Below are 26,028 nucleotides of genomic sequence, written 5' to 3'. Positions count from 1 at the left end.
ACCCTGTTGTGAGAGAATTGGCCGTCTGCAAGGATGTTGCCCAGGGGACGCCCGGATGATTTTTTTTATGTTTTATCATCCTTGTGGGAGACTTCTCTCATGTCCCCGCATGAGGAGCTGTAGCTGATAGAGGGAGCTCATCCACCTCTCCCCAGATTCGAACCTGCGACCTGTTGGTCTTCAGTCCTGCCGGCACAGGGCTTTAACCCACTGCGCCACCGGGGGCTCCTCATATTTTTGAGTGATGGTCACTCCTTGTGTTGTGAGATGTTTTGCTGCCAAATTTGGTGTGATTTCGTTCGTTGGTTCTTTTGTTTTTAAGGTACTCATTATGCACAGAGCATTTAGATAGATAGATAGATAGATAGATAGATAGATAGATAGATAGATAGATAATTATTGCTTTTACAATGCAGTAATGGTACGATCCTAACCCGTTAAACTGTGGAGGTAACTACTCAAGTCGGTTACTTTTTTAAAATAATAACCTTAATTTTTAAGACAGTAGAATAAAAATGTTGTGATGACATGTCATAATAGCATTATTATGGCTAAATTTTTAAAATACATTAAAGGTAAAACTAATCATAATGCAGGAGTTGGTACAGAATAGCGGGGGGGGGGGGAGTGGAAGTTTCTAGTTAAACTGAAAATGTGATTAGGTTGAGGTGTCTGTTTTTCTTCCTGTCTCACTTGTTGCATTGCAGGGATGGGCAGATTGTAATAACGTTGTCCAGTAACCATTTTATTACAGCTTTATATCTATATCTATATCTATAAATGTTTAAAGACAAGCCCATCATAAAGCACAATGTGAAGGAAATAGGGCAGTAATAACATTATTAGTGCAGATGAAAACAACATGGAAATCACACTATTAAATTCAAATAAAACAAAGATGTCTTGAATAATCAAGGGTATCATGATATGTACAGATGAAATAGCTTTGGAAAGGAATAATGTGGCATGACAGCATGCATAATAAGGACCTACAGTATGCTTTCCCCTAATCTGTTGCTGGTCTTTCCCCCTCTCACTTGTTTATTGTTCAGACAATAAAACATTTTTTCTGAAAATGGAATAAATAATTCCAAATAAGCTTCTATATAGAAGGAATACTTTTAATGTACAATTTTGTTTTTCTTGAAATCTTCAACGTGTTGATTGTATTGTCCAGAGAATTTAACAGAATGTGCCAAACTCTGTGGCTAACTTGCATTTTCCAACATACAAACATAGAGCACATGAATTTTTATTTTTTCTGTTCTGTATTGTGATAGTTTTCTCCTTGCACACCTTGGCCCCATCTTTGGAAATGCGAAGCAGAGATGAGATCGGCTTTGACTGAACATAGGGACAGCTGTTGTGTGCTAATCACATACACTTAATTTCTTCTGTTCTTTGCCACACTCTGAGGATTGGGAAGGATAATCCACTCTTTCTTTGGTCACACAACTCTCCTCTCCTCCCTTAAGAGTCAAACTGGTTAGAGTCTGTGTTCTTTCTTGGACTCTAGTCCTTTCAGTAAGAGTTGCCTTCTTTCTTCCTAGCAGGGTGCTGATGCTTTTAAGAATGGCACAGTAGACAAAAATCCAAAGAGCTGAAACATTTCCACCACGGAGATAATTTGTGGTAACATAGAATAATAGTTGTTACATACCACTTAGTGGTAGCACACTTATGGAATATAGTATTAGCATACATATGAACCGAATCTCTTAAATATATAACATTCCTGCCAAGAAGAAAAAGTGGAAGCTGTGCTTTTAAATCATTTTGTGCTCCAAGCAGGGCCAACTATCCTTCAGTCTTAACCCTACTCTCTTTCAGTTTTGTATTTCTGACTTATCTTTCAAACTGAATATTTTCCCTGTTATTTTAACATGAGGCAACAGTGTACTCATTTATTTATTTGTTCCAAAAGCAACGCATAATGATGTCTTTCATTTTTACAAGTGATATTAAAAGCAATAAAACAATTACAGGCAATAAAATACTACAATAATGGCAGTTTTTTAACAAAGTGAAACAAGTAAGGGAAACAAATAAAATTAGCAAAATGAAATCGCTAAAATAAAATACACTGGAATAAAATTGTCTGCTTTATACAAAAAAGCAATGAAATGACTTATTGTACTGTTCAAAAGGCTATTTGACAGTCCATATTTTCTTGTTCGCTCTCTCATACTCATTACATCTCAGGTGACAGAATAATTTGAGGGAGGGCCATCGTGGTGGAATACAAGCAGTGTCATATATGCAAGGAAGCAATTTTGAAGATTCACCAGTCTCAGTCATTTAGGATTATGGCTTCAATGATTACTGATAATCTCATAAATTGAGTCCAAAACAAGTTGTTAAACAAAGCTGACAAAGGTTTTAAGTCAGTGGTTCTCAACCTTCCTCATGACACGACCCTTTAATACAGTTCCTCATGTTGTGGTGCACCCAACCATAACATTTTTGTTGCTACTTCATAACTCTAATTTTGCTACTGTTATGAATTGTAATGCAAATATCTGATATCAGGATGTATTTTCATTCACTAGACCAAATTTGGCACAAATACCCGATACGCCCAAATTTGAGTACTGGTGGGGTTGGGTGGGGAAGAGAATTGATTTTGACATGAGATGTAATGAGTTGTAGTTGCTGGGATTTCTAGTTCACCTGCAATCAAAGGAGCATTCTGAACTCCACCAACAATGGAATTGAACTAAACTTGGCACACAGAATTCCCTTGACCAACATAAAATACTGGAAGGGTTTGGTGGGCATTGACCTTGAGTTTTGGAGTTGTAGTTCACCTACATCCAGAGAGCACTGTAGACTCAAACAATGATGGCTCAGGACCAAACTTGATACGAATACTCAATATGCTCAAATGTGAACACTGTTTGAGTTTGGGGAAAATATACCTTGACATTGGGAGTTGTAGTTGCTGGGATTTACAGTTCACCTACAATGAAAGAGCATTCTGAACTCCACAAATGATGGAATTGAACCAAACTTGGCATACAGAACTCCCATGATCAACAGAAAATACTGGAAGGGTTTGGTGGGCATTGACCTTGAGTTTTGGAGCTGTAGTTCACCTACATTCAGAGAGCACTGTGAATTCTGGACTCAACTTGGCATGAATACTCAATATGCTCAAATGTGAACACTGGTGGAGTTTGGGGAAAATAGACCTTGACATTGGGAGTTGTAGTTGCTGGGATTTACAGTTCACCTACAATCAAAGAGCCTTCTTAACTTCACCAATGATAGAATTGGTCCAAACTTCCCACACAGAACCCCCATGACCAACAGAAAATACTGTTTTTTTATGGTCTTTGGTGACCCCTGTGACACGCCCTCGCGACCCCCCCCCCCCACCCAGGGGTCCCAAGCCCCAGATTGAGAAACGCTGTTCTTAGTGATATACTTATATTTCTTGGCTTCTATTGGAACCCTGAAGCCACATTGTGAACCAAATTTAAGTGTCTGGATGATGGTTTCGTATAGGTTGCATTACAACCATGAAGAGCCTGAAAAGGTTAATTTTTTAACTATTCCTCCAGAATTCCCCAGTCAGCATGCAATCCTACCAACATAAAACATTTCTGTTTTGCAATAACAAAATTGGAACTGGAGCTGAGCCAGCACAGAGCTGGAGATGGAGGGTCACATCCACGTTCCTGTCCAATCTATGTAGAATGACTGGGTTATCAACCTGCCAATTTCCGCTATCCTTTTGATGTCCACCCACCTGTGCTTTCTGGCCTACTTTACTGTCCCATTGGCTCTGAGTCAGAGGGGTCAGGAATTAAGCTTAGCATCTCTTATCAGTTCCACAACGTGATCCATCCCATCCCGCCGTTTCTACACCGGGTGGGGGACAGGAATGGTGCCAGCAACAAAAAGTAGATCAAGAGAATCTCAGGATTGAGGTCAGAGCACTACCCCCTCTTGCTCATACGCATACCCTAAGAAAGAAAAAAGGATGTAGGGATTAAAAGTGCCTAGGATGGAAAAAAGCAACACAGGAAGAGTTATAATAAGAGATCTGGTTTGCTGTTGTGCATCAGATTGGTGGACCAGGGCTACGAAATCCAGGTGATGGCATGTCATTGCTTTAGATGAAGCAGGATTGTAAGGAAACAGGGTGCTGTGAAACCCAAAAAGTCGTGTTCAGTTTTAACCATCAGAAGAGCTGGATGGACTCCTATGGAATGCAAATAGTCTTGGATTGTGTCCAAACTAGCCTTTTAAACACATTTTTTCAGATAATCAAAGTGAGGTCATTGTCAAATCACTAAAGACATTGTATTGTCTGTAGTGATTTGACAATGACATCACTTGGATTATCTTAATTACTACAGATATTTTTTCCCTGCGTATTTGTTTTCTTTAAGTGCTCTTCAAGTTATTTGACAGGGCGAGTGGGTGGGAGTTTTTTTTTCCTAATATACCCTTTGACTAAATTTGCTTCTTTTTTCCTAGAGATTGTGAACTGTTGATAGTTTACTGACTCTGACATTGGTCCAGGGAACATTCGTTTGGTACAACTAAACTAGAGAATCAAAACCAATGCAAAAACCAATGCCAATGCAATTCTAGAGCTAAATGCAATACCAAAGAGGTGGGAAATAAAGAATAAAAAAACCACAGAGCTAAGAGAAACAAGTACAGAGAAAATGCCGAAAGAATATAATACTCATTTCTATATACACTGTAGCAATTGATATTTGGACAACTGTTTAACAATTATTTATCTGCAATATTTATATGTTCTCTCAGAATGCATATATGCCTTCAAGTCGCCTATCAACTTATGGTGACCCTATGAATTTAAAAAGTTTCCTTACCCATGGAATCCTCAGAAGTGGTTTTGGCAGTCCCTTCCTCTGAAATATAGTCTAAAGCATACCTATGAAAAATTCCTCAAATCATATAGAGGATAAATGTCACATCTGATCAAAACAACAATGCAAATAAACAGAGTAGAATGAATAAATAGATAGGTAGAAAAACTTGGCACAGATAAAATGTATAAAGCATCATCTGTTTAAGATAATTTAAAAGCTTTGGGAATGATTTGAAAATTATAAATGTCTTTGAAAAGGATTAGTTGGTTTTCCTGTAAAGGTGTGTGTGATATATCTATATAAATAAAAATGTAATGTTCGTTTGTGGGATTAACATAACTCAAAAACCAATGGACGAATTGACACCAAATTTGGACACAATACACCTATCAGGCCAATGAATGATCATCACTCAGAAAAACTCAGAAAAACACAACAGAAGGGACTTAAAGAGCCAAAAAACAAAAAAGATGTTACAGCACATGCGCATTAATGACTCCCCCAGCAAAAAAATAAAATAAAAACACACACACACAATAGCATCTCCGCCCTCTCTCTTCCAGACTACAGCTCCCAGCATCCCCTAGACCAGTGGTTCTCAACCCGGGGTCCCCAGATGTTTTTGGCCTACAACTCCCAGAAATCCCATCTAGTTTACCAGCTGTTAGGGTTTCTGGGAGTTGAAGGCCAAAAACATCTGGAGACCCACAGGTTGAGAACCACTGCTCTAGACTAAGCCCTTTAGGAGATGAGGATGACCCAAATGCACTGCTTCCAAGATGCAAGCTTTCTTTTCCCTGGATTTGAGAGTATCCCAATCCCTGCATATTTCCAATTTCCTATTCCTGGACTGCAACTCCCAGTAATCCTCCAGATAGATAGATTAGATAGAGATAGATAGGTAAGTAGATGGATCTATCAATCAGGAGGACTGCTGGGAGTTGCATTCCAAGAATAGTTAGAGAAGGAGGAACTGGGAGAAAGAGGAAGAGAAAGAAAGGGGGGGGGGGGAGAAGAGAAGGAAGGAAGAAAAGAAAGAATAAAAGGGAAGGAAGGAGAGAAAGAGGGAAGGAAGGTTAGCCATAGCGACGCATGGCAGGTACAGCTAGTGTGTGTGTGTGTATGTGTGTGTGTGTGTGTGTATAGTACTACTACAGCTTCCGAGTATACAGGGTTAGTCAAAATGCATAGGCCAATAAGCCATTCAATTGAATGGCTTATTGGCCTATGCATTTTGACTAACCCTGTATATTGTTTCATAAACAGAGGATACCAAACAGAGGAGATTCTAAACGTCTGAGGTGATCAATTGGTTTATCTGGTAAATATGTCTAGACTAATCCAGGCAGTGTGCAAATACGTATATCGGATCAGAAATGCTTATTCTTTTTTATAAATGGAAAGTGAGTCTGCCTAGGGAAATTTAGAGCCAAGAAAAGAGAGAGACGATGTTCAGCCCTTTCTCAAAATAGAATCTCGGCAATGCTGGATTTACTATTGTGCTTAGGTGTGCTTAAGCACAGGGCCCAGTTGGCCAGGTTGAAGGAGCAGGGGCATCTTCCTGCCATTTTTTTTTACGATGGATTTTGCTTATGTGGTGCAGTTGTGAATTTGAAGGCATTCTGTTTGGAGTGACAGAGCAGGTAGTGTAAGCCTACTGGGCTTATCTCCTTCAGGACCCAAGGAAGCGGCCTCGTAACCTAACTATCTTAAGGCTTCATTTGTTCTAAATCTGGACCTGAATATTGCCAGATTAAATTGTATTCTCCTTGCCTTTTTCATTTCACAAACACACATATTGCTCTGAATTCAAGATTTCCACTTTCCAAATAATATTCAAGCACTACTATAGGAAATAAATATTCCAAAGGCACCAGATCCTGCCTGATCTTGGAAATTAATCAGAGTCAACCCTGGTTAGTACTTGGGTAGGAGACTCAGATAATACCAGGTGCTTTCTTCGAGAGGACACAACTGGGAAAAAAACACCTCTCAATATTCCTTGCCTAAGAAATTGCCATGAAAATTCATGGGGTCACCATAAGTCAATAGGCAACTTGAAGGCATACACACACAGAAACAGACAGAATGTACTAGAATAGCAAATATATGGGTAATTTACAGTAGATCAGTATGTTTCTGATTCCCAGTAGTTTACCAACATCAGTAACAAAGCCTAGCACCCACCACCACCACCCTCGCACATATACCAGTCTCCGTAGGTTGCTACAATGATAAATAATTGTTGGAAAAGCATAGTGTGTATCTTTTTTTTTTTACCTGTGAGAATGAAAATAAATTATTGAACTGATTATATGTTCAAGAGGTACATGTTCCAACTTAGCCACTTTTTAAAAGTCCTGATTCCCAACTGCTTTTTGCAAAAACAAAACAGATCATGCAATCCTGAATCTGTTCACCTCAGCTGTAATACACATTTATACATATTTATGCATAAAGTAGAACTACAGAGTTATATTTTGTACATACATAATCTCTCAAAAGATTCATCCATGGTTCCATCTCCACTGCCATATAATACCGTTTCAACCCACATTATATAGTTTGTGTAGGCTCATATAAAACAGCTCTATACAGTAAAACTGCATTATATAAGTATTACTGTCTATTACGTGGCTGTAGAGTTGGGGCCCATTCTGCAGAATTAACACAGCTAGTTCTATAGAGTAGGTTCATTCTTAGATCATTTCCTTGAGCTTCAGTCAAAGCCATGAGTTAATTTTACTTCATTAATCCTATATGGATCAATGTGGAATTTATCGGTATGTTTTCCCCCCAAATAATTTTTATTAAACATTTACTGTGAGAGTGGGAGGAAAAGGCAGAAAAAATAAATAAAAAATTGATTAATTGCATCATTACAAATGTAAATGTAACTGTATGTTGCAAGAAAAAAACAAACAGCATGGGAGTTGTTGGGGTATGGGGAGTTCTTTTAGAAAATTATTATTACAACAAAGTCTTCATCTCTATTTCTTTAACACACATTTCATAAAATATTGAAGATTCTAACAGTTTTAGTTTTAAGTTCTTCTTGTGTCTTCTGTCTTCTGTCAATTGTCTCCTGGTCATATATTCTTTTCCAGTTCTTCTTCAATGGAAATTGATCTTAATTTTTCATATCAGATTGTTCCACAGTACATCTTTTCTTAAATAATTTATTATTATTATCTACAAATAAAATTCTACAAATTTCATTTAAATTGTTAGCAGGTTAGTGTTTACATCATTTTATCATTATCATGCTTTTTTTCTTTTTATATTACATCAAATGTATATAATTCTATATAACGAATCAATTTTATAGTCCATCTCAATCTTATTAGTTAATGTAATTTCACAAAATTTATTATATTTTGTGTGGGTGCTTACTACTATATGTGTGTGTGTGTGTGTCTGTGTGTGTATCGTATTTTCATGGGTTCTAATTTTTGCGGTATATATATATATATATATATTTGATTAAAAGCCAAACTTTCCATCTCTCAAATATTAGAGCCCAATTTAATTTACCAACTTCGGCCATTTCAAAAACTCTTCTGATGTAACCATAACCATTAAGTATGTTGCACTAGAGCCCATGAAGCCTCTCTTCACCACAAACCATACACGGTGCAGATAATCCAATGTAAGAGTTTATTAAAAGCAGAGTATAATAAAAGCTGAATATATGAAAAGCAAGGAAATTTTTAAAAAGGAATCAAAGTTCGCCAGGTTATGTCCATAAAAGTGAAAAGTCCCAAAACTTACTTCAGAGAAAGTATCTAAAAAGTCTCTAAAATAATTCCAGTGATATATGCAAAAACCAGGTACATAAATCCAAGGCAGGCAAAACTATGCCTCACAAAATCAGAACACAGAAACAGCTTGATACTTTGTGCTGGTCAGTGACCATAATAAAGTTTTGTTTTGTATTGACACTTGAATACATGAATTTCACGGCTGTTCCCGAGAGGTCTGTAACTGAATACAGTGTTGCTCTCACAACAATTATATCAACATGAATAACTTTTAAAAGCAAAAAATCCTACCCTTTATTTGCAGTTCAGATCAATCTTGGTTGCTTGCTAACTGCTCTTGCTGTTTTGTTTCAAAGCCAGATATCCTTTTAAAAATCATTGAAACATTCTCTTTCATACTAGTTGTGGTTAGTTGTATTTTGATTTTCACATTGTCTCATCTTTTTATCTTCCTCCTCCCTCCACAATTAGAACCTCGAACTTCAGACTTCATGGTTTCCTTGTTTCTTTCCTTCTGGCTTCCAAAAATCTTCAAGGGTGTTGGGGTGTAGAAAAAAATGCTTGCTGGTATGGGTGGCAGTATAGCTGTGATTTACAGCTGCAATCTATCTTGTTTTTGCAATTTGTATCTTATTGTATTGAAATTTGTTGTTCAGGCTTGGCCTCATGTAAGCCGCTCTGAGTCCCCATTGGGGGAAATGGTGGCAGGGTATAAATAACGTTTGTTGTTGTTGTTGTTTTCGTTTTAGTGTCTTCTTTCCTTCTCTCAGCTGAGCTCCTTTGGGAGGGCTGGCAGTAGGACTGTAGCCAGAAAAAAAATTCAGAGTGGGGGGCAGTGTGGGTTGAAACTTTTTTAAGCTGATCATGAGGAGTAGTTCCATAACACAAAATAATTTAAATTATATGGTTCAGTCTATATATTTTTTTAGATTTAAGTAATTTATTTACAAAGTTTCAAGTCTTAAAATAACTGAAAATGATGGTTAATTTATAATTACAAAAGAATACCATAATGTCTGTTAGAAAAACCTGAAAACTGTGCCAATACACCTTGACAGAAATCAGGCTCCATCAGTAAACTTTGGTGGACACTGTGAATGCAAGTAATCACTGGAATGAGCACATTTCAGCTTCCAGTTGATTTCATTATTTATTTATTTATTTATTTATTTCGAGGTTTTATATACCGACCCTCTCACCTTCAAAGAGGGATTCGGACCGGTTCACAACATGTGTTAACATACAAAAAATATACAATAACAACACAATGCCACTTAATTACATGATTAAAATATCAGCACCATACACATTAAAACATTATCATCCCAGTTAAAAGAGCCAAATCGTCCGACACCATCACAATCCCATTCATCATCGTCCTTCATGTGGGCAAAGAATTAAATCAGTTGTCAAATGCCGCATTCCACAACCAGGTCTTTGTTAGTTTCCTGAACGTCATGAGGGAGGGGGCAGTTCTGATCTCTAATGGCAGGGAGTTCCAAAGTCGAGGGGCCACCATCGAGAAGGCCCTGTCCCTCGTCCCCACCAGCCATGCTTGTGCAGGCGGAGGGACCGAGAGCAGGGCCCCTCCAGATGATCTTAGTGGTCTTGATGGTTCATAGGGGAGAATACGTTCGGAGAGGTAAACAGGGCCGGAGTCGTTTAGGGCTTTATAGGTTAACACCAGCACTTTGAATTGTACTCGGAAGCTAATCGGCAGCCAGTGGAGTTCGAGTAACAGCGGAGTGGTGTGCTCCCTGTACCCTGCACCTGTTAGTAATCTGGCTGCCGCGCGTTGTACTTGCTGCAGCTTAGTAGGCATGAGAAGAAATTTGAACCTCAAATGCTTGAGACTAAATTTACCTAAAACCTTTAGAATTCCAATGAGACTAAACATGGGTATTTAACATCACTTTTCAAGTTGCAATGTCACCTTATTTAGACAATGACAAATATGGATAAATACACAGGGAAGGTACCTGTATATTCCAGCATATAAGATGACTGGGCGTATAATACGATCCCCAACTTTTCCAGTTACAATATAGAGTTTGGGATATACTCGCTGTATAAGACTACCCGTCTTCCAACACACACCAAATAAATTTTTAAAGGCATCAGATTTGATTTCAATATGGTAATTTTCCTATTACTGTATTCCTTCTCTGCCTCTCAGATCTCGCACATGCGCACCTGCACCACTTCACTGCAGTCTTCAGGAGCGAGATCTGAGAAGCAGAGGAGGAGGTATGGTAATAGGATACAAGGGCGGGCCAGACAGGTAAAAGAGGTGTGTTTTTCTGGGTCCAGAGCCACACTATTTCTTTTTTCCATACCCCCGGCGCCCCAGACGCCTGCAGCTTGCTCCGCCCTTCACTTACACTTTCCCGGTGAGGCGCCCCTTCACCTCACCATCGGGACCACACTAAGTCCACGAATCCTGATGAATGGATTTTCTTCTACCATACTTGTACAGCGTCACCCTTAATGCTTTCGTACAGTTGCTGCATAAGGCAGGGACGCGGCAACTTCCATTTTTGAGCTCCCCCCACAATATGCAGCAACCACAGATTCTCCAATCCGGATTGGAAGTTTCAGCACCCGCTCTATAAGACGACTCCCGGCGTATAAGACTATTCCCACGTATTAGACGACTCCTGCATATAAGACCAACCCCGCGTATAAGATGACTTCTGCATATAAGACTACTCCTGCGTATAAGACGACTCCCACATATAAGACGACCCCTGACTTTTGAGAAGATTTTCTTGGGTTAAAAAGTAGTCTTATACGCCACAATATACGGTACTATTCTGGGCCTAATCCTCTGGATGCTCTGGAGATATAATATGAGGGCTCTTCTCATACTATATGAGGGTCTTTCTCATATTTCCTGATTCCTGAAATTGCTCAACAGAGTTCTCCATGTAAAAAATTATTCTGTTTGTCCACACCACAACTTCTAAAACAATTGGATCTTTCTTTCATCTATTTCATGACTCACCCTTTCTCACCACAACAACAGCTTTGTTTCTTGTTCCCTCTTTTTTGCTTTATTACTGTTATTTTAGTTGCCCAATAACACCGCAATGAGTCGCCAGTAGGCTGATAATTGCGGTATATAAGCGTAGTAAATAAATAAATAATAAATAAATAACATCTAGTCTCCCTTAAAACCTCTTGGTTCAAATCATGCTCTTAAGAGATAAAAATAAGCCAACTTCTTTAAAAGTAACATAGTTGGTTTGCTCACAAACTTCATGTATTCATCATACAGATACTTTACTTATCAATCCAGTTACAAGTAGATTTTAAGTAGTTTCTCTGTGTAGGTAACACAGGGCATCATTCTTAGAATCAATAGTCCATAATCTAAAGTGTCGCTCTATTCTGAGAGGCTAATAAAGTCTCTGTTTCTAGTTTGAAAGTCCAATGGAGTCTAATGGCTTCTGTACAGCATATTGTTCCTATTGAAGCCTAAACTGAACTCTTTCTAAAATGGAGTCTGAATCCTGAACAAGCCCAGTTCTGATGACATAGTCTGCAGCCCCTCCCACAACAAGTAAAGTTGCATACCAGCACACATATTCCATACGGTAGGCGTCTATATGCATAACAAATAACTAGTGGAAGCTTGAGAAGGTTGTTACTTCCAACAACCCAGGAGGGGAACTCTGCTTAATGCAGCCACCCAAACCTCCAGCCCAGCCCTTACGCTTTGCTGGGAAATCCCTGCCAATAGATGCCAATATTTCAATCCTAGGGAATGAAAATTACCCCTACTGGTCTAGATTTTGATAGAAGGGATATAGAGAAATGCCCCATAGAGATTGATTGGCAAAGAGATGACTGTAGAATTATGGAATAGTAGAGGACTTTATCAGCCAAAACGGATTCCTTGTTGAAAAGGAAAACATGGGCTTCAGATTGCTCCAACTAATAATTCTATGGCAATTCTATAATTGATAGGGAAATGCATTCATAGTATCTAATCACAAATACAGCAGCATATATTTTTCAACTCAGCTACATGGAAATAAGATTGAATCTAGGGTAGCCAAGAGTTGCAGTTTGGTCATGAGAAGCGCCATAACTGGAGATACACAGGGAGAAAATAAGGGCATCTATGCATTTGGTCCTTGACTTTGCATCTCAGCTTCTTATCCTTTCCTCTTATCTGACCTGCCCTCCTTCTTCACCCTTGAGTACTTAATCAGGCTCTACTGTCTGATTAGGTACTAGCAAAGCAGCTTGGTAAGCAGCTAAACCCGTCTTTCCTAGCCCTTTGGCTGCAACTACTTTGCAGTCCTTGAGGATAAGCTTGGCTTAGCTGAGGCTTTCCAGCCTTAAGGGTGATTAAGAAGACAGGAATGCTTTGGAGGTGGCAGGAACAGCTATCTTGTAGTCATGCCAGAAGAGCCCCCAGGACCAATAAGGTATAAAAGGCGTATTTACAACCACACTTGTGATTCCTTATCTGCTCGCCATGATACCCCCGCCTGTCCTCGCATTTATGATTCCATGCCATCCGGGCGACAAAGAGATGTGAACTGAAGCCAGTTGCTCTTCCTGCCTCCTGAATCTGGTCTCATTTAGCAACTTTACAGTTGTTTTCCGTCTCTAGGCAACCTTCCCCGAACCGATCCCTGTTGTCTATCTCCCTCTTCTTCTTGTCCCAGCTACCCAATCCAACTAACATCCCTCCCACCATCCTTTCAACTCCCTGTTATCATCACTTTCTTCTCCCTTTCTCCAATCATGACCATGCAGAAATCTCGGCCTGACACCCGGGATGATCTCCCTGAAGACTTCTTTATCCCAGTGCCCTTGGACGTTGCCAATATCACAACCCTCAGCCCTTTCCTGGTACCTCAGACGCACCTGGGTAGCCCAAGCCTCTTTATGGGCATGGCTGCCTTCATGTTCATTTTGATTGTACTAGGGGTGCCCATCAACTTTCTCACCATCTTCTGCACCTTCAAATACAAGAAGCTCCGTTCCCACCTGAACTACATCTTGGTCAACCTTTCTGTGTCAAATTTGTTGGTGGTCTGTGTTGGATCTACCACTGCCTTCTACAGCTTCTCAAATATGTACTTCGCCCTGGGTCCCACCGCCTGCAAGATAGAGGGATTTGCTGCCACACTGGGGGGTAAGCAAGGAAAAAGCAGGATTCGATAGAACTGGAAAGAGTGAGTAGTTATATGTGGGTGTATGAATATGTGAGGATATCTGAGTATTGTGGGGGATCATGGGAAGGTATTGGGATAAGTTAGTACGAGTAAGAAAGCTGTACTTTGTAAATAGTGGTCAATTCATTGACTGGAACTCAGAGAAAACATAATAGCAATATGTGGCTTATCTTCTGTATCTGTAGTCCCATATATTTAAATTTTCTGTGACCGAACAAAGCTCATCAAATATTTCAATCTTCTCCCTTCTATTCTCAACCAGGTATGGTAAGCCTATGGTCTTTGGCAGTCATAGCCTTCGAAAGATACTTAGTCATCTGCAAACCCCTGGGAAACTTCACCTTCAGAGGTACTCATGCCATCATCGGCTGTGTTATGACCTGGGTCTTTGGTTTAGTGGCTTCAGTACCACCCTTCTTTGGCTGGAGCAGGTATGAATTGAAAAGGACAACTATTTTGGGAAGAGGAATATTCAGATTAAATGATGAATGTTGGACTACTTGAGAGTCACTGATAGGCACAAGAATAATTAACTGTTTGTTTTGATTGGGCAGTACAGAATTATGTGCTTTTCTCTTGCTTCCTCCCTCGTCAGCTTAAATGCTTCATTGCCATACCTTGTATGTAAGATTAGTAATGCGCTCTGGTTTTTATCATTTTCAATGGAAACATCCTACATGCTAAACACTCTTTAACCTCCTCAGATATATTCCTGAGGGTCTCCAGTGCTCATGTGGCCCTGACTGGTACACAACAGACAACAAGTGGAACAACGAGTCATATGTGATCTTCCTTTTCTCCTTCTGCTTTGGAGTGCCACTGTCTGTTATTGTCTTCTCATATGGCCGTCTTCTTCTCACCCTGAGAGCTGTGAGTATTATCTCTCTTCTGTCTTCTTTTTTCCTCTTCTGGTGATAAGGACTGGCACTAAGAAAGAGTGGCAGGTTGCACAGCTATATACAATATGAATATATATATAAATATGTAATACTATAGAAATACAACTAATCTGGTGCTGTTTTTCTGAGCCCCGCTTCTAGATACATTTATAAATAGTAAAAGCCAGGATTTAACATAAGACGGGGTATTCCAAGTAAGTGCCTGGAATTAAGTTTGAGCCCAACACTCTTGAACACTTGTAACACAGTCTTCAATCAGTGCAAATTTCTTTTGGTGTTTTTTGGCTAAGAGCAAAATTGGATGTGAAGTTAAGTGTATACAATTATTTGAATTGAACTGGGAAGTACCAGTTGGTACCAATGGAAGTTGCTCCCTGACTCTGGAACTCACTGCCTGGAGAAATTAGGAAAGCCCCTTCCCTAGAAATTTTTAAAAAGAACCTCAAAACCTGGCTCTTCCACTGCGCCTTTGATGAGTAAGTATACAATTTCACATTATTGCTCAGCCTCAAGTTCTGTCATCGGAGTATTCGTCGTCCCCACCTTGTGGGAAAGCCTGCTTCCACAACCTCTCCCCCTATAATTGAGCTCTCCTCCGCAAATTACCTGTTTCTCTTCTTTATCTCACCCGAGTTTTATTTATTTATTTATTTATTACTGCGCTTGTATACCGCTGTTTCTCAGCCTACATTGGCGACTCAACGCGGTTTACAACACTACAATAATCAACAATATTCAATATAAAAAGCATAAAAACACATACATAATATACAATATTGGGCCACCAATATCAAACCAATGCATCTCTTAACTAAAAACGCAGTCCAATTTCATCGTCTGTGATTACCAGTCCTTGATCATCAGATTCATTGCACCGAGTTAACCGAATGCTTGTTCGAACATCCATGTCTTCAGTCTTTTTCGAAACACCATCAGCGAGGGGGCTGATCTTACCTCTATGGGGAGGGCGTTCCAAAGTTTTAATTAGTTTTAATCAGTTTGTCTTTTAATCATTACATGTATCCCACCCATTATTATTGTGTCTGTGCTTATTATAATTTTACATTGTATGTATGCATATGTTTTATGTTAATATGATGCTATTGTTTATTGTTTGCATTTTCGGTTTGGGTTTTGTTTTTGTTTTTTTCTTTATTGTAATTGTTGTTTGGGCTTGGCCCCATGTAAGTCACTCCGAGTCCCCATTTGGGAGATGGTGGCAGAGTATAAATAAAGTTTATTATTATTATTGCCTACTTGGGCCTGAAAACAAGCTCAACAGGGAACCATGGAAGGCAGTTAAATTTTCCTTGCATGCCACTGTTTCAATCTTGATTAGCTGTTGTGAGGAGTAAGAAGAGCTAGATATGTGGTTCATTTATCTGATTCAGCCCAAAGAAAATCCTGTAACAATAGTTGTAGTTTATTTCATTCTGTTCAAATGGCAAGAAAACACAAATCAACAATACTTTGCAAGCACAGACGCCAACAGATTTGGCTACAGTGGCGTATATGTTGTGGTTTGAGACTACTTGTACATTTTTTTCATGCACAATACCCATATGAGTGCATAGTGGCATGTGGAAATTTGTGCCAGCAGTTTGCCCTTCGTCATTGCCATCATCATAACTGTTACAAGATTGTTTCCCCCTCTGCTGGCTTTTGCAGAAAGTACAGTGAGGAAAATTTGCAGAAACTGGAAGGCGAGGAAAGGGGAAATTATTGCTAGATACAAATGAAAGACTGGAAAGTAGAATTTCTCAATGGGCCCTTTTGAAATACAGGGAAGCATATCTGATCTCAGAGGTTTTCAAGAAACAGTTGGATGTCATTTATTGGTGGCTCTCTAGACTGGTTCTACATTGTTGATTTAATGTAGTTTGACACCACTGTAATTGCCATGGCTCAATCCAGTGGAATCTGGGAATTTGTCATTTGGTTAGGCATCAACCATCTTCAGCAGAGAAGGCTGAAGACCTTTCATAAACTCCAAATTCCAGGATAAACTCCAAATTCCAGGAATCCATAGCAATGAGCCATGGCAGTTAAAGTGGTGTAAAGCTACATTCATTCTAAGTTGTCAGTGTACTTCTAGTCTGAACCAGATGAACCACAAGCTCTCTGTCATATTCTTTAATTCCTAGCTAGGATATTGAATTGATAAATCTGCCTTACAATTACTAGACCTCAGCATAAGAGTGGGAAATCATGGCAAAACAGCTGCTGATGGAGATGGCAGGTTATTACAATAGATTATCTCACGGCAGAAATCGAGCTCCTGAGCCCTTTTTCTCATTTATGCCAGTCATTAATCTGTCATCAGCCTAGCTAATACCCCAGTCCCCATCCTCCTGTTCTCTTTTTCCTTTCTCCACAAAATTTTAAATAGTCACACATCAGTACAATAGCTCCTGCGCTGTGTTCACTCAGCCACTTGAATGACACTCTCTCATTGTTAATTGCCTCCTCACTCCATCAGGTTGCAAAGCAGCAGGAGCAGTCAGCCACAACACAAAAGGCCGAGAGAGAAGTGACCAAGATGGTAGTAGTGATGGTAATGGGCTTCCTGGTTTGCTGGCTACCGTACGCCTCCTTTGCGCTGTGGGTAGTAACACACCGTGGAGAGACTTTTGATGTTCGCCTGGCTTCCATTCCTTCAGTCTTCTCCAAAGCTTCCTCAGTTTACAACCCGGTCATCTACGTCCTCATGAACAAACAGGTCAGCAGGGATGGGATCAGAAAAGAATGTGGTGGGTGGGGGAAAAGAAAGCATGAAGGTGCCATCCCATCTTACTTGTTTGCTCCACAGGCTCCAATAGAGTCTTTTCCTTCTCAGTATCCTAAATGTGTTACTAGCACCCCTGCTCTGATAAGGATTTTACCCAAAAGGTGTAGAGTCTCACTCTTGGAAAATATGTCAACATTTTCTTTGATGTCGTGGCTTCTGGTATCCTGTTTTCCAGAATATGTATATCTGTGGCCAGTGGTTGTTAACCTATCTAATGAGGTGCACCAGAAGATTATTTTTCCACAGTGTGCCAGGGATCAGCACCATATTTGACCCTTTCTTTATGGGCAACTTGTCGTGAACTGAGAGCCAATGCCTCGGGGTCCAGCAAGTCAGCACATTACCACTTTTAGTAGATCACAGTCAGCTAAAACCTTTTTTCATTGTCTCTGAAACAGCCGTATTGGCCATGTGTTGGCACATTTCTTTGGAGAGACTCCATTTCTGGAGACAAGTATGTAATGTGTATAATGAATTTGGAAACATCCTGGGAGCTCTTAAAAAGTGAGGAGGTCAGTAGGAGTCAAAAAAATCATCTGAGAGTTCCCACTACCACTATATATTGTTCACCACACCCAAGTTGACCTAAATACCTTCAAGGCATTTGATCTCTTCTAATCTTAGAAGCTAAGTAGGATCAGCCTTGGTTAGTACTTGGAGAACACCAATCAGTACCCGGTACTGGAGGCTATATTTCAGAGGAAGCAACTGCAAACTACCTCAGATTATACCTTGTCCAAGAAAATCTTATAAAATTAATAGGGCCATCATAAGTAAACAGATTACTTAGAGCAGGGGTCCTCAAACTAAGGGCCGAGGGCCGAATACGGCCCTCCAAGGTCATTTACCCAGCCCTCGCTCCGGGTCAACCTAAGTCTGAAACAACTTGAAAGCACACAACAACAACAACAATCCTATCTCATCAGCCAAAAGCAGGCCCACACTTCTCATTGAAATACTAATAAGTTTATATTTGTTAAAATTGTTCTTCATTTTAATTATTGTATTTTTTTAAAAAAAAATGCACTACAAATAAGATATGTGCAGTGTGCATAGGAACACCTTCATTTTTTTTTTCAAATTATAATCTGGCCCTCCAAAAATTTGAGGGACTGCGTCCTGGCCCTCTGTTTAAAAAGTTTGAGGACTCCAGACTTAGAGGCATAGGCATACACATACACAGAGAGTTGGCCGAAATACTCCAGAGGCACCAGATTCCATTTGATCTTGGAAGTGAAACAGGGTCAACGCGGGTTAGTTCTTGGATGACAGACTAACAAATACCAGGTGCTGTAGGCTGTATTTCAAAGGAGGCAATTGACAAAATCACCTCTGAGTATTCCTTGCCTAAGCAACCCCTAAAGAATATATGGGATCACCATAAGTTGACAGATAACTTCAGTGTATATACACACACATATAAGCAGGCCAACACAGGAGAATGTAATGAGTTTCCTAGGTTGTACTTTTACACAGCCAACAGAGGTGTGGCAACCACATCATGTCTTTTTGCAGTATGCAGTGGCAGATAAATTGATACAGGAAAGGTTTACTGAATTTTGAAAAACAGATTTAAAATCCAGGTGCTCATTTGATAGAATGGGAAAACTGACAGACTTGAACGTAAGAAAGAAGAACGGAAGCCATTCAAAAACTTTTTTCCCTTTTTTTCTTCACTCTTTTTCCCCCCCTTTATTTTCTTTTTTTGCAATTTCCTACTTTTCTTCAATTATAAAGTTCCCCCACTTTAAATGTTCTCTCTTCTATACTTTATTTTTATCTCTTTTTTATACTTTATTCATAATAATAAAAAATATTTTACAAAAATAAAACCCAGGTGCCTCCCACTGGAGATTCCACTGCCAAAATGAGGACTCTGGAAATGATGGTATCCCTCCCTCATGTTATATTGGACTGTGGAATCCCTATTGATTAATCCTCTTTTCCTTGCAGTTCCGCTCCTGCATGCTGAAGCTCATCTTCTGTGGCAAAAGTCCCTTTGGCGATGAGGACGATGTTTCAGGTTCTTCACAAGCCACCCAGGTCTCCTCGGTGTCCTCCAGCCAGGTGTCCCCAGCATAACCAGGAGCTCTACCTCTGGGAACTCTACTTCTGCATACAGCACCACCCCTTGCCCTGCACAGCAGGAAGCTCCTGGTGTGTGTGTTATTCCTGCAGGTAGCCTGTTTCAGATCTGTTTTTCCTAGCAGGCATTTGGCTACTGCACAGACCACTCCCACTACATAGCCCACTATGCATTGCTCCACAAGCCTTTGTGTATAACATTCTACTATGAACAGTTGTATTCGTGGACTACATCTTCAGGCCCCACTAAGGTGAGTGAAATAATCACCCGCACACTGGAAACACAATAGATGGAAATTCAAGAAGCATAGTTCTTGGGTGCAGCCATGTCCCTTGACACATGGAAGTGGGATCTGGCTGGTCCAGCCTTCCTTGTTTGTATAACTGCAGGCATTTCTGTAAAAGAAAGAACAGTCGGCATGTATGAATTGGAGCTGGGTGCGATATGAGCTGCTAGTTTGACAAACCTAATTTCACTGTGAGGAATATATTTATCTACTCCCACTCCCACAGAAAATGGTCCCTCTTCAACAGCATCAGAAGCGATATATCAACAAATGGGTTTCTCCTTCTAAGGCTGCGGCTTAAGGAAAGAAGTATTTCTTCCACCTCACAACCTAGTTCTTTCTGTATTTCATTCCCTCCAGCAGGGGGCAGCAGGAACACACACCAATGTCTGCAAAGAACTTAAGTCCTTCACAAGTAGAATGAACCAGGAGCCCAGGCACATACCCACCCAGGTGAACTGTATGTCCCTAAATCTTGATTTTGGATTCTTTCAAATGGCAATTGCAAGGCATGGATCTCTAGAATTGGCTTGAACCAATACAGAACAAATGCAGCCATACATCCTGCATTTCATGTATTATTTGCACACATTTCAGTGGGTACCTCAGAGTCATCATGCTGGAAGATACCCAACAGCCATCCCTTGGGCGTTCTCCCTCCAGCCTTCCATTAAAAGTATGTGCATGGGACAGGAAGGAAGATTCCAAAATGTCATTTGACAATGCGTTCTCCTTTCACATGATCTCAAGCATCGGTTTTCAGGTTCTTGTGTGTGGGTGTGTCAGAAAAGAGGGGGGCTACCACAAAAGTAAGAAGAAACAATACTTTACATTTACAAATCATGTTTAACAGGTTCAAAGCACTTCACTTGCATTGTTTCAATAATTTGGGAAACAAAACGATGTTATCTGTGTATCCAAGGGGAAACTGATCTAGAAAAATAAGGTTTTACCAAAGGATATTGGGTGAGCTGATGGCAGAGACAAGACTTGAATTGGGGATGTTTTAGTTTACCAGCAGGTAACAGTTATAGAAAACTAATTACTTGATGACGGCTTCGGTCATTTGAACTTCTCAGGAAGGTTGTCTTGCGGTTTTCCCTTTCCAACTTACTCCCACCTGCCAGTGTCATGGAAAAATAAGAAATGGGAAAAGGTCAGTGTAAGGGAAGAAAGTGCACTCACTGTGGAATAAGCTAGGATGCAATCTCAACAGCTTGAGGGGTCAAATTATCTCCATATATCCTCTCAAAAGCTATTGCAAAGAGAGTTGCCAGTAAACGTGCATGGCTCCAGGTCCTTCTACTTTCCACATTATTTGTATACTCCTCATCTCCCCCTTGTGCCAGATAAGCTGGGCTGATAATAGGCCACTAACCTCATTTCTGCTGTGCAGCCCCTTTCAACATCCCTCAGTGGGTTTTGCAGGGCAGTGGTTGTTGTATTTTGTAAATATAGAGTAGTCCTTTTGACCTCACCCTATTTCTGTAATTCCCATCATGTTAATAAACTACCTGCTCCTATGCCGTCCCCCGATTACACGAATAAATGAGATGGAGATGCAAGTCTTGAATGCACTGTGGTGGTTGGTTATTCAGAGCTGCACTTCCACAACGATGATGGCACCTGTATTTATCTCCAGTTTTGCAGGAGGAGGGCTGGGCTGTGTGGAGAAGCAGCAACCCGTCCAGGAAGGGCCTTGAATTCAAATCACAAGGAGCCTGTGCATGGACAAGTTGCTAATGTGTCTTTGTCTGGGAGAAGGGTGACCCCTCTTTCCAGCCCTTCCAGTTTCTTGGCTTGCCCTCAGCCTCTTCCCAGTCTTCTCTGGACTCCTTGACCCCCGAAGAGCAAAGAGCACGCGGCCGAGTTCTGCTAGTAGTGAACTTTTTCTAACTGTAAATAGTTCAGAACTAGCGGAATTCCTGACGAGCGCCCAGAAAGCTGGGAGGGGGAAGTCCTAACCATAAGAAGAGGCTCTCCCCAAATCCATACTCTCAGCAACCCACTTTAGAAGCCAAGATCCCAACCCTATGATCCTGAAGAGCATTTAGATTATCCATCTACCACAAGTAATCAGATGCAGACTTTAACCCATCCAGATCCCATTTCAAATTTAAAATCTCAACATCATCCAGATCTCACAGATATCCCTGATATTCCAGGAAGCACAATTGTATCCCCACATATGAGTTACCTATCTTCAGCTACCACCAGCCCCCCTAGGAGGAAAATTGCTTCCGAAGGTAAATAATCAATTTCCTTTCTTAATTGATACTTAGCTTCCAACTCAAGAGTCAGTCCAAGTTTCCACAGTTGCCAGAACCCGCTCCATTCCTTTCCTCAACTGTAACATGCCAGAGCAGAGTTGGACTCTTCTAGGCAATATTCAGCTGTTAGGCAGAAAGAAAATATTAAGAGAGTGGCACCGATGTGCATCACCACAGGCTTTTGGTAATACATCCTAGCTTCCTTTTATTTCTCAAAATATTTGAGTTTGACAAGACTCAAATTAGATATCCTTGACAGCAGCATAAAGAAATAATGTTTGCATATGTGAATAATTGAAATAATATTTGAGGACTGCAATAAGGTATTTAAATTCTCCAACTAGGTGCAGAAGAAGAAGCTGATGGACATGTAGGGTGAGTGGTTAAAAACTAATTGGGAATACAAGATAATCAAGAGTTTTGGATGTACAGCGGATATGTGATTAGAATGATACTGGGTAAAGAAGTTATTTGAACTACAGAGAATTGCATGCTTTGCAAAAAGGAAAAATGAGGCATCTGTATATTACACACACACATACACCCCATTTCGGATAGGCCTCATTATGATGGTCTGTATCCTTCAGTAGGTCACAAAAGTTTAAGTCCCTGAATCTAGTTGTGTAACAGCTGTAAAGGCGTAAGGAGCATCATATAAACAACTAACTACTACCTTGTGTGGTTAATTGTGGGTCATTTGGTTACTCTCTGGAACCAAAACAGGTGTCTATCAAAGGTGACTTTTGGTGAGGATAAGTTTTAGACCAAATCTGATTACTTCTCAAAAGAACCTGTACATCTTGTACTTATGAGGCATTAAAGTTGTGTTGTGCCTTCAAGTCATTTCTGACTTATGGCAACTCTAAAGTGAATTTATCATGGGTTTTTTTCTGGGAGTGACTGACTTGTCGAAAGTCATTCCATTAGTTTCATAGTTGAGCAGTGATTTAAACCCTAGTTTCCTATTTTAGTATTATACTCAAATCACCATATTCTGCTGGCTCCCTGGCTAACATTAAAAGTAACCACAGTAAATGATCAAAATGCATTAGGTTGGGATCTGGGATTTAGTCTTTCTATTTTTAGTTTGTGTTTGGTAATTCACCCTTAAATATATTTAAGAACAGGTCACTGAATTTTCCAGAAAATCCTCCCTGACACTTCACCTGTCCTCTGCAAACGCATTCCTGAGCACCCTAATTCATCCATTCTACCAGCAAGAAAACACATTGGTTGCACTGAGATGCTCAACCAATCGGACAGCCATGTTGCGTATTAGCAAGTAACTGAGGTCCATCCAACGCATCGTGCACAGATATCTAAATGGCTGAAATCTCTCCTATGTATTGCACATAAACGTGTCCCACAAGTATCTCTGAAAACACCCCTCCACCCAAATGTAGCAAACAAATACACAAATGCCAATGGTCCTTCCGCGGGAATTGCTTGACACCCACTTAGCTCCCCATGGTACCTGTGGGGGTCTGGTCCCTCTGGTGTGCCCCCGGCGCCGTCTTCTTTCCTGTGTGCCTCTTTCCACCTCAGCCTCTCAGAGCTCTGCCCCTTTTTCCGTGGCTGGGAGATTAAAGTTTCCAGTTTCTCTTAATCGGACTCCCCCGGAGTGACCCAAAATCCTCTGGATTAGAGGGGGCCAAAGGAGTGGGTGTCACCTCCCATCAGCTGAGCAGCTTGAAGCTCATTGCAGTTTAATGGAGGTGGGGGAAGAAATTAGGGCAGACATGAGCCTATAGGGCAAGGAGAGGAGAGAAGGGGAGGCAGTGGGGTCACATGGTTACAGTGGGGGTCAGGATATGGCAAGACATTTTGAAACCTGGGGACATATACAAATGCATACAGCACACACATCTTGGAAAACATATTCTATGCAGTCCTCATTAGTAAGAACAACGCTGATCTTACAGAGGCCCCATTAATGTAAATGGGGCTTTTACATGAGAATTTACCAGTAAATTGTGTTCAAGAGTTCATGTCTGAGTCTTCCAGTCAACTGCCTTCAATAGAGCTCAGAAATCACAAGTCATAGTGATTGTGATGTATTAAAGACATAAGACTATATGTATTGGAAGTTCCGTACATAAGGTCTTCCATTTTGCCATTTTCTATAAGTAACACCATTTTACTATCCCATAATGGAACTTGAACATCCACAGGTTTTGGTAGCCTTGGGTCCTGCAACCAAATCCTAGCGCAGTGGTTCTCAACCTGTGGGTCCCCAGGTGTTTTGACCTACAACTCCCAGAAATCCCAGCCAGTTTACCAGCTGTTAGGATTTCTGGGAGTTGAAGGACAAAGCATCTGGGGGCCCACAAGTTGAGAACCACTGTCTTAGTGGATACTAAAGGCCTACAGTATACAGTAGGGTTAATGGACAGTAAAAATGTAAGGCATGGGTCACAAGGCAAATTAGTATCCCTGATGGACAGCCAGAAGACCTTGGTTTGGTAGTGGATCTCAATGATTATTGTTTGGGACTTGGAAGTCACAAGAGCCAAAATCCCAAGCAAAATGCATTCTTGCTCCACCCAAATTCTTTGTTCTCTGTGTTCAAGATTCTCATATAGTGGTGTAGAAACTTTTAAGAAACTTTTAATGTGGACATAAGTGATTTTAATGTTTGTATATATTGATTGGAGTAAAGACACTGGCAAAGAAGATCCGCATAGTTAAAGCAATGGTATTCCCCATAGTCACCTACATATGTGAAAGCTGGACCTTAGGGAAGGCTGAATGAAGGAAGAGAGATGCTTTTGAACTGTGGTGTTAGAGGAAACTTCTGAGAGTGCCTTGGACTGCCAGAAGATCCAACCAGTCCATACTTCAGGAAATAAAGCCAGAGAGCTCATCAGAGAGAAGGATAGTAGAGGCCAAGATGAAGTACTTTAGCCACATCATGAGAAGAAAGGAAAGCTTAGAGAAGACAATTATGCTGGGGAAAATGGAAGGAAAAAGGAAGAGGGGCCGACCAAGGACAAGATGGATGGATGGCATCCTTGAAGTGATTGGCTTTACCTTGAAGGAGCTGGGGGTGGTGACGGCTGACAGGGAGCTCTGGCATGGGCTGATCCATGAGGTCACAAAGAGTTGGAAACGACTGAACGAATGAACAATAACAAATATATTGATGATTTTATGTCCCGGCATTGAATGTTTGCCGTATATATGTTGTGCTCCGCCCAGAGTCCCCTGCAGGGTGAGAAGGGTGGAATATAAATATTTTAAATAAATAAAACCATATTCTATCTGAAGTAGAAAGCCTATATCTGGGTTGATCTATTTCAAAATCGAGGTAATGTCATACATGACAAGCTGCTCCTTCCCATTAACATTTAAAAATTTCCCATATAGAAAGAGAGCATACCAAGGAGAATACTTAGCCAGAACCTATCTTCCTGACAGACTAGAATAATTTATATGAAGAGACAAACACACGAGTAGCAAACCATCACCTGAATTGATACAATTCAGGTATAATTTTGCCATCTCAAGAAGGATTTATTCCAGTTGAGCTTCCAAGATTAATTTAAGGTACTTGCGGTTACCTTTCGTACTAAATGGCTTGAGACCTAAATATCTAAAGCAACATGCCAATCTGTATCTGCCTTAAGATGCTCAGAGGACTTCTGCTCTTGGTTCTTTTCTCAAAACAAACTGCTTATGTAGGAATCAGAGTAAGATAGCTTCCTGTCTAGAATGCTCTCCCGACTGAAGCTTGATAGGCAGCAAAGTTCGTATAATTTTGTGCTACTTTGTCTATCCTCCCTTTTACACTCTGGGTCTGTTCTTATCGTAGAGGCGATTCATATTTATATTATGATAAAATATTCTGGTATTTTAAAATGAGAGGAAGATTAAAATGTTTTTGATAAATGAATAAG

General features: G+C 40.3%; 1 protein-coding gene and 1 long non-coding RNA gene across 2 annotated transcripts; one reads left to right on the top strand and one right to left on the bottom strand.

The window, feature by feature from the left end:
• Positions 1–13,063: 13,063 nt before the first annotated feature.
• On the top strand, positions 13,064–21,435 carry LOC132767847 (blue-sensitive opsin). The gene is made up of 5 exons (XM_060763207.2): positions 13,064–13,763; positions 14,066–14,234; positions 14,508–14,673; positions 17,182–17,421; positions 19,444–21,435. The coding sequence occupies exons 1-5, from the start codon at positions 13,370–13,372 to the stop codon at positions 19,570–19,572; spliced, it is 1,098 nt and encodes a 365-aa protein (XP_060619190.2). The 5' UTR covers positions 13,064–13,369; the 3' UTR covers positions 19,573–21,435.
• LOC132767848 (uncharacterized) lies at positions 18,938–23,714 on the bottom strand. The gene is made up of 3 exons (XR_009630675.2): positions 23,607–23,714; positions 20,909–22,255; positions 18,938–19,971 (listed from the first exon to the last, which is right to left on the bottom strand). It is a non-coding gene; the product is annotated as an uncharacterized lncRNA (long non-coding RNA).
• Positions 23,715–26,028: the final 2,314 nt, after the last annotated feature.

This window comes from Anolis sagrei, chromosome 2 (genome assembly GCF_037176765.1).
Source record: "Anolis sagrei isolate rAnoSag1 chromosome 2, rAnoSag1.mat, whole genome shotgun sequence".
Classification (NCBI taxonomy): Eukaryota; Metazoa; Chordata; class Lepidosauria; order Squamata; family Dactyloidae; genus Anolis; species Anolis sagrei.
Note: the sequence above shows the minus strand (reverse complement) of the source record. Positions and strands in the feature narration are given on the sequence as shown.